The sequence below is a fragment of the Panulirus ornatus genome, chromosome 62 (assembly GCF_036320965.1).
Source record: "Panulirus ornatus isolate Po-2019 chromosome 62, ASM3632096v1, whole genome shotgun sequence".
Classification (NCBI taxonomy): domain Eukaryota; kingdom Metazoa; phylum Arthropoda; class Malacostraca; order Decapoda; family Palinuridae; genus Panulirus; species Panulirus ornatus.
Window position 1 is genome coordinate 2,473,702 of NC_092285.1, and position 12,205 is coordinate 2,485,906.

The 12,205-nt window shown below is 39.4% G+C and overlaps 2 protein-coding genes across 3 annotated transcripts in view; one reads left to right on the forward strand and one right to left on the reverse strand.

The window, feature by feature from the left end:
* LOC139745686 (protein O-linked-mannose beta-1,2-N-acetylglucosaminyltransferase 1-like) overlaps positions 1-10,017 on the forward strand; it is a 58,294-nt gene extending 48,277 nt beyond the window's left edge. Inside the window, exons 12-14 of one of the 2 annotated variants that reach the window (XM_071656113.1) lie at positions 1,880-1,954; positions 8,556-8,665; positions 9,510-10,017. In XM_071656113.1, the coding sequence (XP_071512214.1) occupies positions 1,880-1,954; positions 8,556-8,665; positions 9,510-9,723 (399 nt within the window). In that variant the 3' untranslated portion in view covers positions 9,724-10,017. Of the gene's footprint in view, positions 1-1,879; positions 1,955-4,158; positions 4,234-8,555; positions 8,666-9,509 lie in introns of both variants that reach the window. The other variant, XM_071656112.1, reaches the window with a different exon arrangement.
* The window catches only part of LOC139745689 (glutamine amidotransferase-like class 1 domain-containing protein 1), a 68,798-nt gene continuing 65,206 nt past the window's right edge, over positions 8,614-12,205 (reverse strand). Inside the window, exon 7 of the mRNA XM_071656120.1 lies at positions 8,614-8,760. Coding sequence (XP_071512221.1) covers positions 8,745-8,760 — 16 coding nt within the window. The 3' untranslated portion in view covers positions 8,614-8,744. The remainder of the gene's footprint in view (positions 8,761-12,205) is intronic.

Below are 12,205 nucleotides of genomic sequence, written 5' to 3' on the forward strand. Positions count from 1 at the left end.
GTTTAATTTGTTTATGGATGGGGTTGTTAGGGAGGTGAATGCATGAGTTTTGGAAGGAGGGGCAAGTATGCAGTATGTTGTGGATGAGAGGGCTTGGGAAGTGAGTCAGTTGTTGTTTGCTGATGATATAGCACTGGTGGCTGATTTGGGTGTGAAACTGCAGAAGCTGGTGACTGAGTTTGGTAAAAAGCATGAAAGAAGAAAGCTGAGAGTAAATGTGAATAAGAACAAGGTTATTAGGTACAGTAGGGTTGAGGGACAAGTCAATTGGGAGGTAAGTTTGAATGGAGAAAAACTGGAGGGAGTGAAGTGTTTTAGATATCTGGGAGTGGATTTGGCAGCAGATGGAACCATGGAAGCAGAAGTGAGTCACAGGGTGGGGAGGAGGTGAAGGTTCTGGGAGCATTGAAGAATGTGTGGAAGGCGAGAACATTATCTCAGAAAGCAAAAATGGGTATGTGTGAAGGAATAGCGGTTCCAACAATGTTATATGGTTGCGAGACTTGGGCTATAGATAGGGTTGTGCGGAGGAATGTGGATGTGTTGGAAATGAGATGTTTGAGGACAACATGTGGTGTGAGGTGGTTTGATCAAGTAAGTAGTGAAAGGGTAAAAGGGATGTATGGTACTAAAAAGAGTGTGGTTGAGAAAGCAGAAGAGGGTGTACTGAAATGGTTTGGTCACAAGGAGAGAATGAGTGAGGAAAGATTAACAAAGAGGATATATGTGTCAGAGGTGAAGGGAACAAGGAGAAGTGGGAGACCAAATTGGAGGTGGAAGGATGGAATGAAAAAGATTTTGAGCGATTGGAGCCTGAACATGCAGGAGGGTGAAAGGCGTGCATGGAATAGAGTGAATTGGAATGATGTGGTATACCGGGGTCGACGTGCTGTCAATGGATTGAACCAGGGCATGTGAAGCATCTGGGGTAAACCATGGAAAGTTCTGTGGGGCCTGGATGTGGAAAGGGAGCTGTGGTTTCGGTGCATTATACATGACAGCTAGAGACTGAGTGTGAACGAATGTGGCCTTTGTTGTCTTTTCCTAGTGCTATCTCGTGCACATGCAGGGGGATGAGGCTGTTATTTTATGTGTGGCGGTTTGGCGATGGGAATGAATAAAGGCAGACAGTATGAATTATGTACACAAGTATATACATACATGTCCATACACACACATATACATACCTATACATTTCAATGTATACATACATATACATACACAGACATACGCATACATACACATGTACATAATTCATACATTCTTCAAAGCAAACACCTGATCCACACATCTTCTACCACTTCTGAAACCACACTGCTCTTCCTCAGCCTGATGCTCTGTACATGCCTTCACCCTCTCAATCAATACCCTCCCATACAATTTCCCAGGATCACTCAACAAACTTATACCTATGTAATTTGAACACTCACCTATATCCCCTTTGCCTTTGTACAAAGGCACTATGCATGCATTCTGCCAATCCTGAGGCACTTCACCATGAACCATATATGCACTGAATATCCCCACCAACCAATATCATCCTAGTATATGCATAAAACTATGAGGAAAATAAAACATGATAAGTTCCCACGTACACCTTCGTGTAATGATCACACTGTTAGGGAAGATACACATGGATGTATGGCGTACTAGCTTCATCTCTTCGATGTATATCAAGTGACTTGTATTTCTCTCTTGTGTCTCCCCTGATGATGTGATTATTACATGAAAGTGCACTTGGGAACTTATCGTGTTTCATTTTCCTCGTGGGCTCATAGGAATATGTATATACGTACATATTTATCTATGTGTAAGATAAGATACTGAAGAAAAAGCTACACAGAATTCATAAATATCTGTTTATGTATGACTGTATCAGGTGGGGAGTTTCCTTGTGTACTACTACGGGGAAACAGAAAAGGATGATCACCTCAGTTACTTCACTCTTATTGGGGTTAGTAATTTCTTTGTTTTCATTATTCTAATGCATGTCAGGTGTAATGAGACTTATAATCAAGTTGGCTAACAAATATTATTTCTTTCTTCTTATATATATGTAATGCTATGTAGCATTTATATACCTGGAGAAGGCATATGATAGAGTTGATAGAGATGCTCTGTGGAAGGTATTAAGAGTATATGGTGTGGGAGGCAAGTTGCTACAAGCAGTGAAAAGTTTTTATCGAGGATGTAAGGAATGTGTATCAGTAGGAATAGAGGAAAGTGATTGGTTCTCAGTGAATGTTGGTTTGCTGCAGGGGTGTGTGATGTCTCCATGGTTGTTTAATTTGTTTATGGATGGCATTGTTAGGGAGGTGAATGCAAGAGTTTTGGAAGGAGGGGCAAGTATGCAGTATGTTGTGGATGAGAGGGCTTGGGAAGTGAGTCAGTTGTTGTTTGCAGATGATATAGCACTGGTGGCTGATTCGGGTGAGAAACTGCAGACGCTGGTGACTGAGTTTGGTAAAAAGCATGAAAGAAGAAAGCTGAGAATAAATGTGAATAAGAACAAGGTTATTAGGTACAGTAGGGTTGAGGGACAAGTCAATTGGGAGGTAAGTTTGAATGGAGAAAAACTGGAGGAAGTGAAGTGTTTTAGATATCTGGGAGTGGATTTGGCAGCGGATGGAACCATGGAAGCAGAAGTGAGTCACAGGGTGGGGAGGGGGTGAAGGTTTTGGAAGCATTGAAGAATGTGTGGAAGGCGAGAACATTATCTCGGAAAGCAAAAATGAGTATGTGTGAAGGAATAGCGGTTCCAATAATGTTATATGGTTGTGAGATGTGGGCTATAGATAGGGTTGTGCGGAGGAATGTGGATGTGTTGGAAATGAGATGTTTGAGGACAACATGTGGTGTGAGGTGGTTTGATCAAGTAAGTAGTGAAAGGGTAAAAGGGATGTATGGTACTAAAAAGAGTGTGGTTGAGAAAGCAGAAGAGGGTGTATTGAAATGGTTTGGTCACATGGAGAGAATGAGTGAGGAAAGATTAACAAAGAGGATATATGTGTCAGAGGTGAAGGGAACAAGGAGAAGTGGGAGACCAAATTGGAGGTGGAAGGATGGAATGAAAAAGATTTTGAGCGATTGGAGCCTGAACATGCAGGAGGGTGAAAGGCGTGCAAGGAATAGAGTGAATTGGAATGATGTGGTATACCGGGGTCGACGTGCTGTCAATGGATTGAACCAGGGCATGTGAAGCATCTGGGGTAAACCATGGAAAGTTCTGTGGGGCCTGGATGTGGAAAGGGAGCTGTGGTTTCGGTGCATTATACATGACAGCTAGAGACTGAGTGTGAACGAATGTGGCCTTTGTTGTCTTTTCCTAGCGCTATCTCGTGCACATGCAGGGGGATGAGGCTGTTATTTTATGTGTGGCGGGGTGGCGATGGGAATGAATAAAGGCAGACAGTATGAATTATGTACACAAGTATATACGTACATGTCCATACACACACACAGACATACCTATACATTTCAATGTATACATACATATACATACACAGACATACGCATACATACACATGTACATAATTCATACATTCTTCAAAGCAAACACTTGATCCACACATCTTCTACCACTTCTGAAACCAAACTGCTCTTCCTCAGCCTGATGCTCTGTACATGCCTTCACCCTCTCAATCAATACCCTCCCATACAATTTCCCAGGAACACTCAACAAACTTATACCTACGTAATTTGAACACTCACCTTTATCCCCTTTGCCTTTGTACAAAGGCACTATGCATGCATTCTGCCAATCCTGAGGCACTTCACCATGAACCATACATGCACTGAATATCCCCATCAACCAATATCATCCTAGTATATGCATAAAACTATGAGGAAAATAAAACATGATAAGTTCCCACGTACACCTTCGTGTAATGATCACACTGTTAGGGAAGATACACATGGATGTATGGCGTCCTAGCTTCATCTCTTCGATGTATATCAAGTGACTTGTATTTCTCTCGTGTCTCCCCTGATGATGTGATTATTACACGAAAGTGCACTTGGGAACTCATCGTGTTTCATTTTCCCCGTGGGCTCATAGGAATATGTATATACGTACATATTTATTTATGTGTAAGATAAGATACTGAAGAAAAAGCTACACAGAATTCATAAATATCTGTTTCTGTATGACTGTATCAGGTGGGGAGTTTCCTTGTGTACTACTACGGGGAAACAGAAAAGGATGATCACCTCAGTTACTTCACTCTTATTGGGGTTAGTAATTTCTTTGTTTTCATTATTCTAATGCATGTCAGGTGTAATGAGACTTATAATCAAGTTGGCTAACAAATATTTTTTCTTCTTATATATATGTAATGCATCAGATTGGGGAAGAGCAGTGTGGTTTCAGAAGTGGTAGAGGATGTGTGGATCAGGTGTTTGCTTTGAAGAATGTATGTGAGAAATACTTAGAAAAGCAAATGGATTTGTATGTAGCATTTATGGATCTGGAGAAGGCATATGATAGAGTTGATAGAGATGCTCTGTGGAAGGTATTAAGAATATATGGTGTGGGAGGAAAGTTGTTAGAAGCAGTGAAAAGTTTTTATCGAGGATGTAAGGCATGTGTACGTGTAGGAAGAGAGGAAAGTGATTGGTTCTCAGTGAATGTAGGTTTGCGGCAGGGGTGTGTGATGTCTCCATGGTTGTTTAATTTGTTTATGGATGGGGTTGTTAGGGAGGTAAATGCAAGAGTTTTGGAAAGAGGGGCAAGTATGAAGTCTGTTGGGGATGAGAGAGCTTGGGAAGTGAGTCAGTTGTTGTTCGCTGATGATACAGCGCTGGTGGCTGATTCATGTGAGAAACTGCAGAAGCTGGTGACTGAGTTTGGTAAAGTGTGTGGAAGAAGAAAGTTAAGAGTAAATGTGAATAAGAGCAAGGTTATTAGGTACAGTAGGGTTGAGGGTCAAGTCAATTGGGAGGTGAGTTTGAATGGAGAAAAACTGGAGGAAGTGAAGTGTTTTAGATATCTGGGAGTGGATCTGGCAGCGGATGGAACCATGGAAGCGGAAGTGGATCATAGGGTGGGGGAGGGGGCGAAAATCCTGGGGGCCTTGAAGAATGTGTGGAAGTCGAGAACATTATCTCGGAAAGCAAAAATGGGTATGTTTGAAGGAATAGTGGTTCCAACAATGTTGTATGGTTGCGAGGCGTGGGCTATGGATAGAGTTGTGCGCAGGAGGATGGATGTGCTGGAAATGAGATGTTTGAGGACAATGTGTGGTGTGAGGTGGTTTGATCGAGTGAGTAACGTAAGGGTAAGAGAGATGTGTGGAAATAAAAAGAGTGTGGTTGAGAGAGCAGAAGAGGGTGTTTTGAAGTGGTTTGGGCACATGGAGAGGATGAGTGAGGAAAGATTGACCAAGAGGATATATGTGTCGGAGGTGGAGGGAACAAGGAGAAGAGGGAGACCAAATTGGAGGTGGAAAGATGGAGTGAAAAAGATTTTGTGTGATCGGGGCCTGAGCATGCATGAGGGTGAAAGGAGGGCAAGGAATAGAGTGAATTGGAGCGATGTGGTATACCGGGGTTGACGTGCTGTCAGTGGATTGAAGCAGGGCATGTGAAGCGTCTGGGGTAAACCATGGAAAGCTGTGTAGGTATGTATATTTGCGTGTGTGGACGTATGTATATACATGTGTATGGGGGGGGGGTTGGGCCATTTCTTTCGTCTGTTTCCTTGCGCTACCTCGCAAACGCGGGAGACAGCGACAAAGTATAATAAAAAAAATATAAATAATATATGTAATGCTAAAATCCATATAATCTTTTTATGATTAGAAATATGGTTATTTTATATGTGATTTTACTGTAAGTAATATGGCAAAAGCATAATATAGAAAAAAGAATTACCTATGGACAGGTATTCATTTTCAAATAGGGTCTTTCAACAATTCCACTCCTACAATCAAAGAAAAATTTTGTGAAAATTCTTTGAAGTTGAGAGCTGCTGCATCAGGAAATAACAAAGAATGGCCTCATTTGCTCACATCCACTCTCTAGCTGCCATTTATAATGCATTGAAAACAGAACCCCCTATTCACTCAGAAGTCCTACAAACCTTTCAGTTGTTTCTATTGACCATATCATATGCCCTGGTTCAGCCCAATGACAGCATATTGATCCCTGTATAAACATCACTCCAATTCTTTCTATCCTATGCATGCCTCACATCCTTGTGCATGTTCAGACCCTGATTACTCAAAGCTTCTCTCACATTATCTTTCCATCTCATCCTCAGTCTTCTTTTTCCCTCCACTTCTGACACATATACCTTCTTAGTCAACCTCTTCTCATCCCTCCTCTCCACTTTCCAGACCATTTCAGCATACCCTCTTCAACTCTCTAAGCTACACGAGTTCTTACTACCACATCTAACTCTTACTCAACCATTTTTTATTCAATCAACCCTCCTCATACCACATGCTCTCATTAAGCATTTCATTTCAAACACATCCACCCTCTTCCATATTTTTTATCTCGAGTCCACACCTCACATTGACACAACATCACTGGGACTATGATACCGTCAAACATAGCCATCTTCTTCTCACAGACAATGGCCTCTCTTATCACACATTCCATGATGCTCCCAGGACCTTTGCCCCCTTACCCACCGTATGTCCTACTTCAGCTCTCATAGTTCCATCTGCTGCCAAGTCCACTAACAGGTATCTATAACACTTCACATTTTCCAGGTTCCCTCTTTTAAAAGTCACTCTCCAACAACCTGTCTCTCTCACTGCTAAACTACATAGTGCCTTACTTTTATTCACATTTACTCTGAACTTTCTCCTGTCACATTCTCACAAACTCAGATGCCAACTTATGAAATCTCTCACTTGAGTCTTTCAACAGGGCTGTGTCATCAGCATGCAGCAAATGACTCTCCTCCTAGACCCCCTACCCCTAAGAGATTGCATTTCTGCCCCTTTCTCCAAGACCATACTTTTACATACCTTACCAACCAGTGCATACATACAACCTTGATGCAGACCCACTTTCACCTGGAACTATTTACCCTCCTCTTTTCCTACTTGTAAAACTGCCTTACACTCTTGACAGAAACTTCTCACTGTTTCCAGAAGCTTTCCTCCTACTCATAGCACCTTCCACGAAGCATCTTTATTTACCTATCATATGCTTTCTCTGTATCCAAAAATATGACATACCAATCCTTCTCCTTCTCTTAGGAATTTTCACATAAATTCTTCACAGCAAACATCTGATCCACATATCCTCTACCACTTCTGAAACCATTTGTTCCTACCCAGTCTGATGCTTTCTCAATGCTACCACCATCTCAATCACTACTTTCCCAAACAGCTTACTAGGTAAACTCACAACAAACTCATACCTCTAGAATTCAAACATTCACTTTTGTCCCTCTTACCTTATAAAATAGCACTATACAGGCATTTGCAAGGCACTTAACCCTGAACCACACATAAATTTAAGATCCAAATCAATCAATCTAAAAACACTTCACATCATGCTATACTCCAGTGTCATCATATTAGTAAGTATGCAAGCAATGACCAAAGAGCAACTACAATCTGGGTACAGGAAAATATGGTGAGAGCTGTGCAGTGAACCACCACCATAGTGGCTGTTATGTTTCCTTGCCTTCACCATCACAATCCATCCCTTCCTGCCCTCCACAACCTGAATGGTGAAACAGTACTGTTCAGTGGTATAGCCACTCATAACTCCTATATTGCCAAACAGCCTTCCTCTTCAATATTAAAAGATTTTACCAAAAATATTTCACCCCAGCAGCCAGCAATTTCTATTCTGCCAAGGTAATGGATGAATTTTTGGCAAGTGAGAATGGAGGTCAGTTATCATGAGCCTGGCAACTTCCTTGCCAAGTAGACACACTGGGAATGGATAGATATATTTTTTCTAGTATAGGTTTTTTGGCCAGTTTTTATGAGCTATCTGCATATGTCCATGTCACTGAGGCTTAGATGGGGGACTCATATCTGGTTGTTGCTTTTCATAGTTTTTGCATGTAGACAACCATTAAGATACCTCCTTTTTCTCTTGGACATTAAAGCTGTGGAACTCTCTTTCATCTTCCCCTCTTTCTATGACATTTCTACCCTTTAAAGTCATGTGTGCAAGATGCTGTGGAGCTGATTAATTTCTACATTCTTTTTCTTACACTATCTTCCCTTCACCTGACATGACCAAAGATGATTGGACCCCACCTGTATGTGGCTACATTGTGAGAGAAAAGGAGTATAGTTCACAAAGGAACTCATTTCAAAGGCTCCATTTCCCTGCGCCTAACTGAAGTGCAGCCTCAAAGATACATAAGCACCACGAAGGGGGTCCTGAGGTTGCATAATCAAATTAATAGATAAAATGAGTATGCAGCTGATGTGAGATTGTTTGCCTACCCAGTGGATAGTAACATTACTGAATTAACAAATGTAGGAGTAGAATTGTTCACACGAATTAATAAAGATGATAACAGCAATCTGTATAGACTAGTAAATGTCTGCTGAGTTACAGAATTTTGTTTCTTTCAGTGTCTTGGAGGTTATGAGAGAGGACGAATGGAACACCATCGCTTAATGCATACCTTTGGTTATTATGGTAATGCTGTTTATGTTGTTGCCTGTCCTGGATCACTGTATTGGTAAGTAACTGTGCATAACCATTATTATTTCTTCCTTCACTGTGATTAAATACTCTGAAAGAAGGCAATCCTTCAGTCTTCAGTACAGTACAACACTGGAATAGAAACACATGCATCACACACTCAGTTGAATTAAAATCATTTCATAGATTTCAAAGACTGAGTGCATCTTATCCACCCCAAGAAACTGGATATGGAAATAATGATGACAGATAGATATGCAGACAATTGATATCTTTTTTTACTCCAAGTGAAAAGGCAATTCACAAGCTAAGTACAAATGTATTCATGATGAGCACTACAGAAACAAAGTTGTCCTAATGTTCGAATCTTACCTCAAATATCACTCTAATTATAAATCAAATGCAATTTCCTGCATGACTCACTGATCAGATGTAAATCATCTTTAAATATCAACAGAACAGATGTTTATTTTCTTTCCTAGACACACTGACTTCACTCCTTCATACTGCCATGTAACAAAACATAGATGTGTATGCTCCAAAATAAAAAATATGTTTTTAACTTCACTACTACTATCATTCTTTTGGTTCACAGAATTTTCATTTATAAACCAAAATATGATCATTGATTCACAAGTCACCTCTTGCAATCCATTATCAGATAGGCATATATAACAGTATGTTAACCAGAATATTAACACTTTAGCATCCACTTTCTGAATAAACATGCATATCAAAGTGAACAGCAGTAAAACATTTCCTGACTTTCTGTCGGAACTGTTTCCATGGTAATTTCACTAAAGGAAATTTTCTGCCTCAGAATACTCACTGATTGGATCTACACAGCACAAACCTCTCACATATTCTAATCTTTTCTGCAGTGATGTGAAGGAAGAAGACTTCAAGAGATTAGTTTACCAAGCAAAAGGTAATGACACATACATCACTCATCAACATATGGACAAGATCTTAAAGTCCAGAATATCCCCAGTCATTCACAACAGATATATTCCATACTCTCCAGAAGATGAGTTCCTCATGGAAAATTATGTAATCATAGACGATCCACCTGTGTACAGACAGATCAACAAGTGACGATGAAGGTGAGTGGTAGCACCTAATCCATCTGTGTACAGACATATTAACAAGTGACAAAGTGAGTGGTAGTATCTAATCCACCTGTGTACAGACTTATCAACAAGTGGCGATGAAGGTGTGTGGTAGCATCTAATCCACTTGTGTAAAAACAGATTAACAAGTGAGGATGAAGGTGATTGGTAGTATCTAATCCACCAATGTACAGACAGATTAACAAGTGAGGACGAATGCGGTTAAAGTGTCTACCTAAAGATTTAAAGATATCTCAATATGTCAGATTAACAAGTGAGGATGAAGGTGGTTAAAGTGCCTAACTAAAGATTTAAAGTTATTTAAAGATATCTCAATGTGTCACATTTCTCTTCAGTTACACCAGAAAAACTGTCCTTATACAGAAAAAAATACATTTAAAATTAAGCAAAATTTGTATAGTTACAAAAATTTTACCGTTACTGTACAAAATGTTAAAATACAATTTTCTTTTGCATTTCAGCAATTCGAAGTCTGCTATTAAAACACTTTTTAATTTCTTGCTTGCGTATTGCATCTCACATTCAAACTGTAATCCTGATATCATTTGGCACATATTTTCACTGTGCTTATATACAGTATACTGTGTTATGTTAATGTAATAGTCTCATTACATGGTGTTTTTATGGTTCAAAAAATCCTTTTTTGCATCCCTCTTTTAATCTTATTTTTTCTTAATACTTCAATGCTAACCAATATTTCTACTACATTTCACAAAATACCCTGAAATGCTTATGACTAAGCAGGTCTACAATAATATACCCATGTGGGTTAGTAGTTGCACATGAAAGGGGATCTCTCAAAACCATGTACTTATATGAATGTAGATGTCCTTTTTGGAAGATTGCATTACAAATCAACTACAAATATACACGTGCAATTAATATCTTCAGCTTGCACTTTCTTCGTTATGCTGAGTAGCAAAACATCAACTTTGTAGAGAGGAGGATGACCCCTCTCTGAATAACACGAAATTTGTTACTACGGTACATAACCTTGTAAGGAACATGAGTAAATCTTATGCATCTCAAGACACTTCATATAGTCATTACATAATACTACTCTACCTATATTCACACATAAAACACAACAATCATAACGGTACCATGTTGTTCTAGAATGTTTCCAAAGACCCTTCTGTAAAATTATCAACATTCATCTCACTTTGTACTGAAGTCTAGAGTGAGCTTTAATTCTGATGTAACTTGCAGTAGACATCATCCCTAAACTATCAGAGTTCTATTACCTTCCAGTAGACATCATCCCTAAACTGTCATCACAGTTCAATTACCTTCCAGTAGACATCATCCCTAAACTGTCATCAGAGTTCTATAACAGGAAAAGTTAAGGAGATAAACTGTCTGCAGGGAAATATCAGAACAGCTTTCAAGTATATGAATTAAGAAGTGTTTAGCAAGCTATTCACATCCTACATAAAGTTAAAATATCCATAAAACTTCTCAGGTCTGGTCACTAAGTAAAGAAGTACAAAGAGGTCTTTATTCAGTGTCTTTATAGTTTCATTTGTCTAAAATCATGAAATACATGATTCTTTTAATGCTGTACTAAAGACCATAAAAATATGATACATGTGTAATGTCCAATGCTGTTGAAAAATCTAATTCTGTATCATTAAAAATCCTGCAGATTTTCTCTGATTCATCAATTAACTATTTTGCTTCTTACAACTTACATTTATCTGGTTCTATTTGGGTTAGCCCACTTTAAACAGTAAGTGCTACCACACATAAATTTATAAACTTCAGTAGTTCTGAATGTACAGTTTGAATATAAACTTTACTTTTGATTCATGGTATTCAGGTACAGAGCTAGCTCTAGAAATACAACTCAATATGGACTTTACTTCTGATTTAGTGTTTTCAGTTCATAAAGGAACTATTGACAACCATGTGCACATCTTAAAACAGGTATTCCATCAATTTCATCGCCACAATAGGGTGATGAAGCCTAATAAGTCCAACACTGCATAGCAAAGGGTGCAGTTTCAGTGCCACACTAGATAGAGACTGCTGCCAGTGTTAAGAAATATCATGCACCTGAACCTACAACCAAGAAACAAATCAGGTCCTCTCCTGGTTTAGAAGACTTTTACTGTACTAAAATTTTGTTCCATACTTTGCTACAATAACTCTATCACTCTTAAGGCTGCCAGAGAAACATGCTCCTAACCACATCCGATGAAGAGATCATGAGAGGCATGGGTTCACACTGAGGAAGCATCTCTGCAAACAGCTCATACTCCAACTTCCAGACACAAAGAAACCTTGACTAACTCATCTAACAAAGGAGATGTTGCTGTTTGACTCAGTGATTCAGATGGAGAAGCCTTTCCATTGGCTTATAACAGCAGAAAATTCGAATCAGCAGAGAGAACTTGTTCAACAGCTGAGAAGGATTTTAAGCCATCATGGAGGGCACAAGAAGCAAT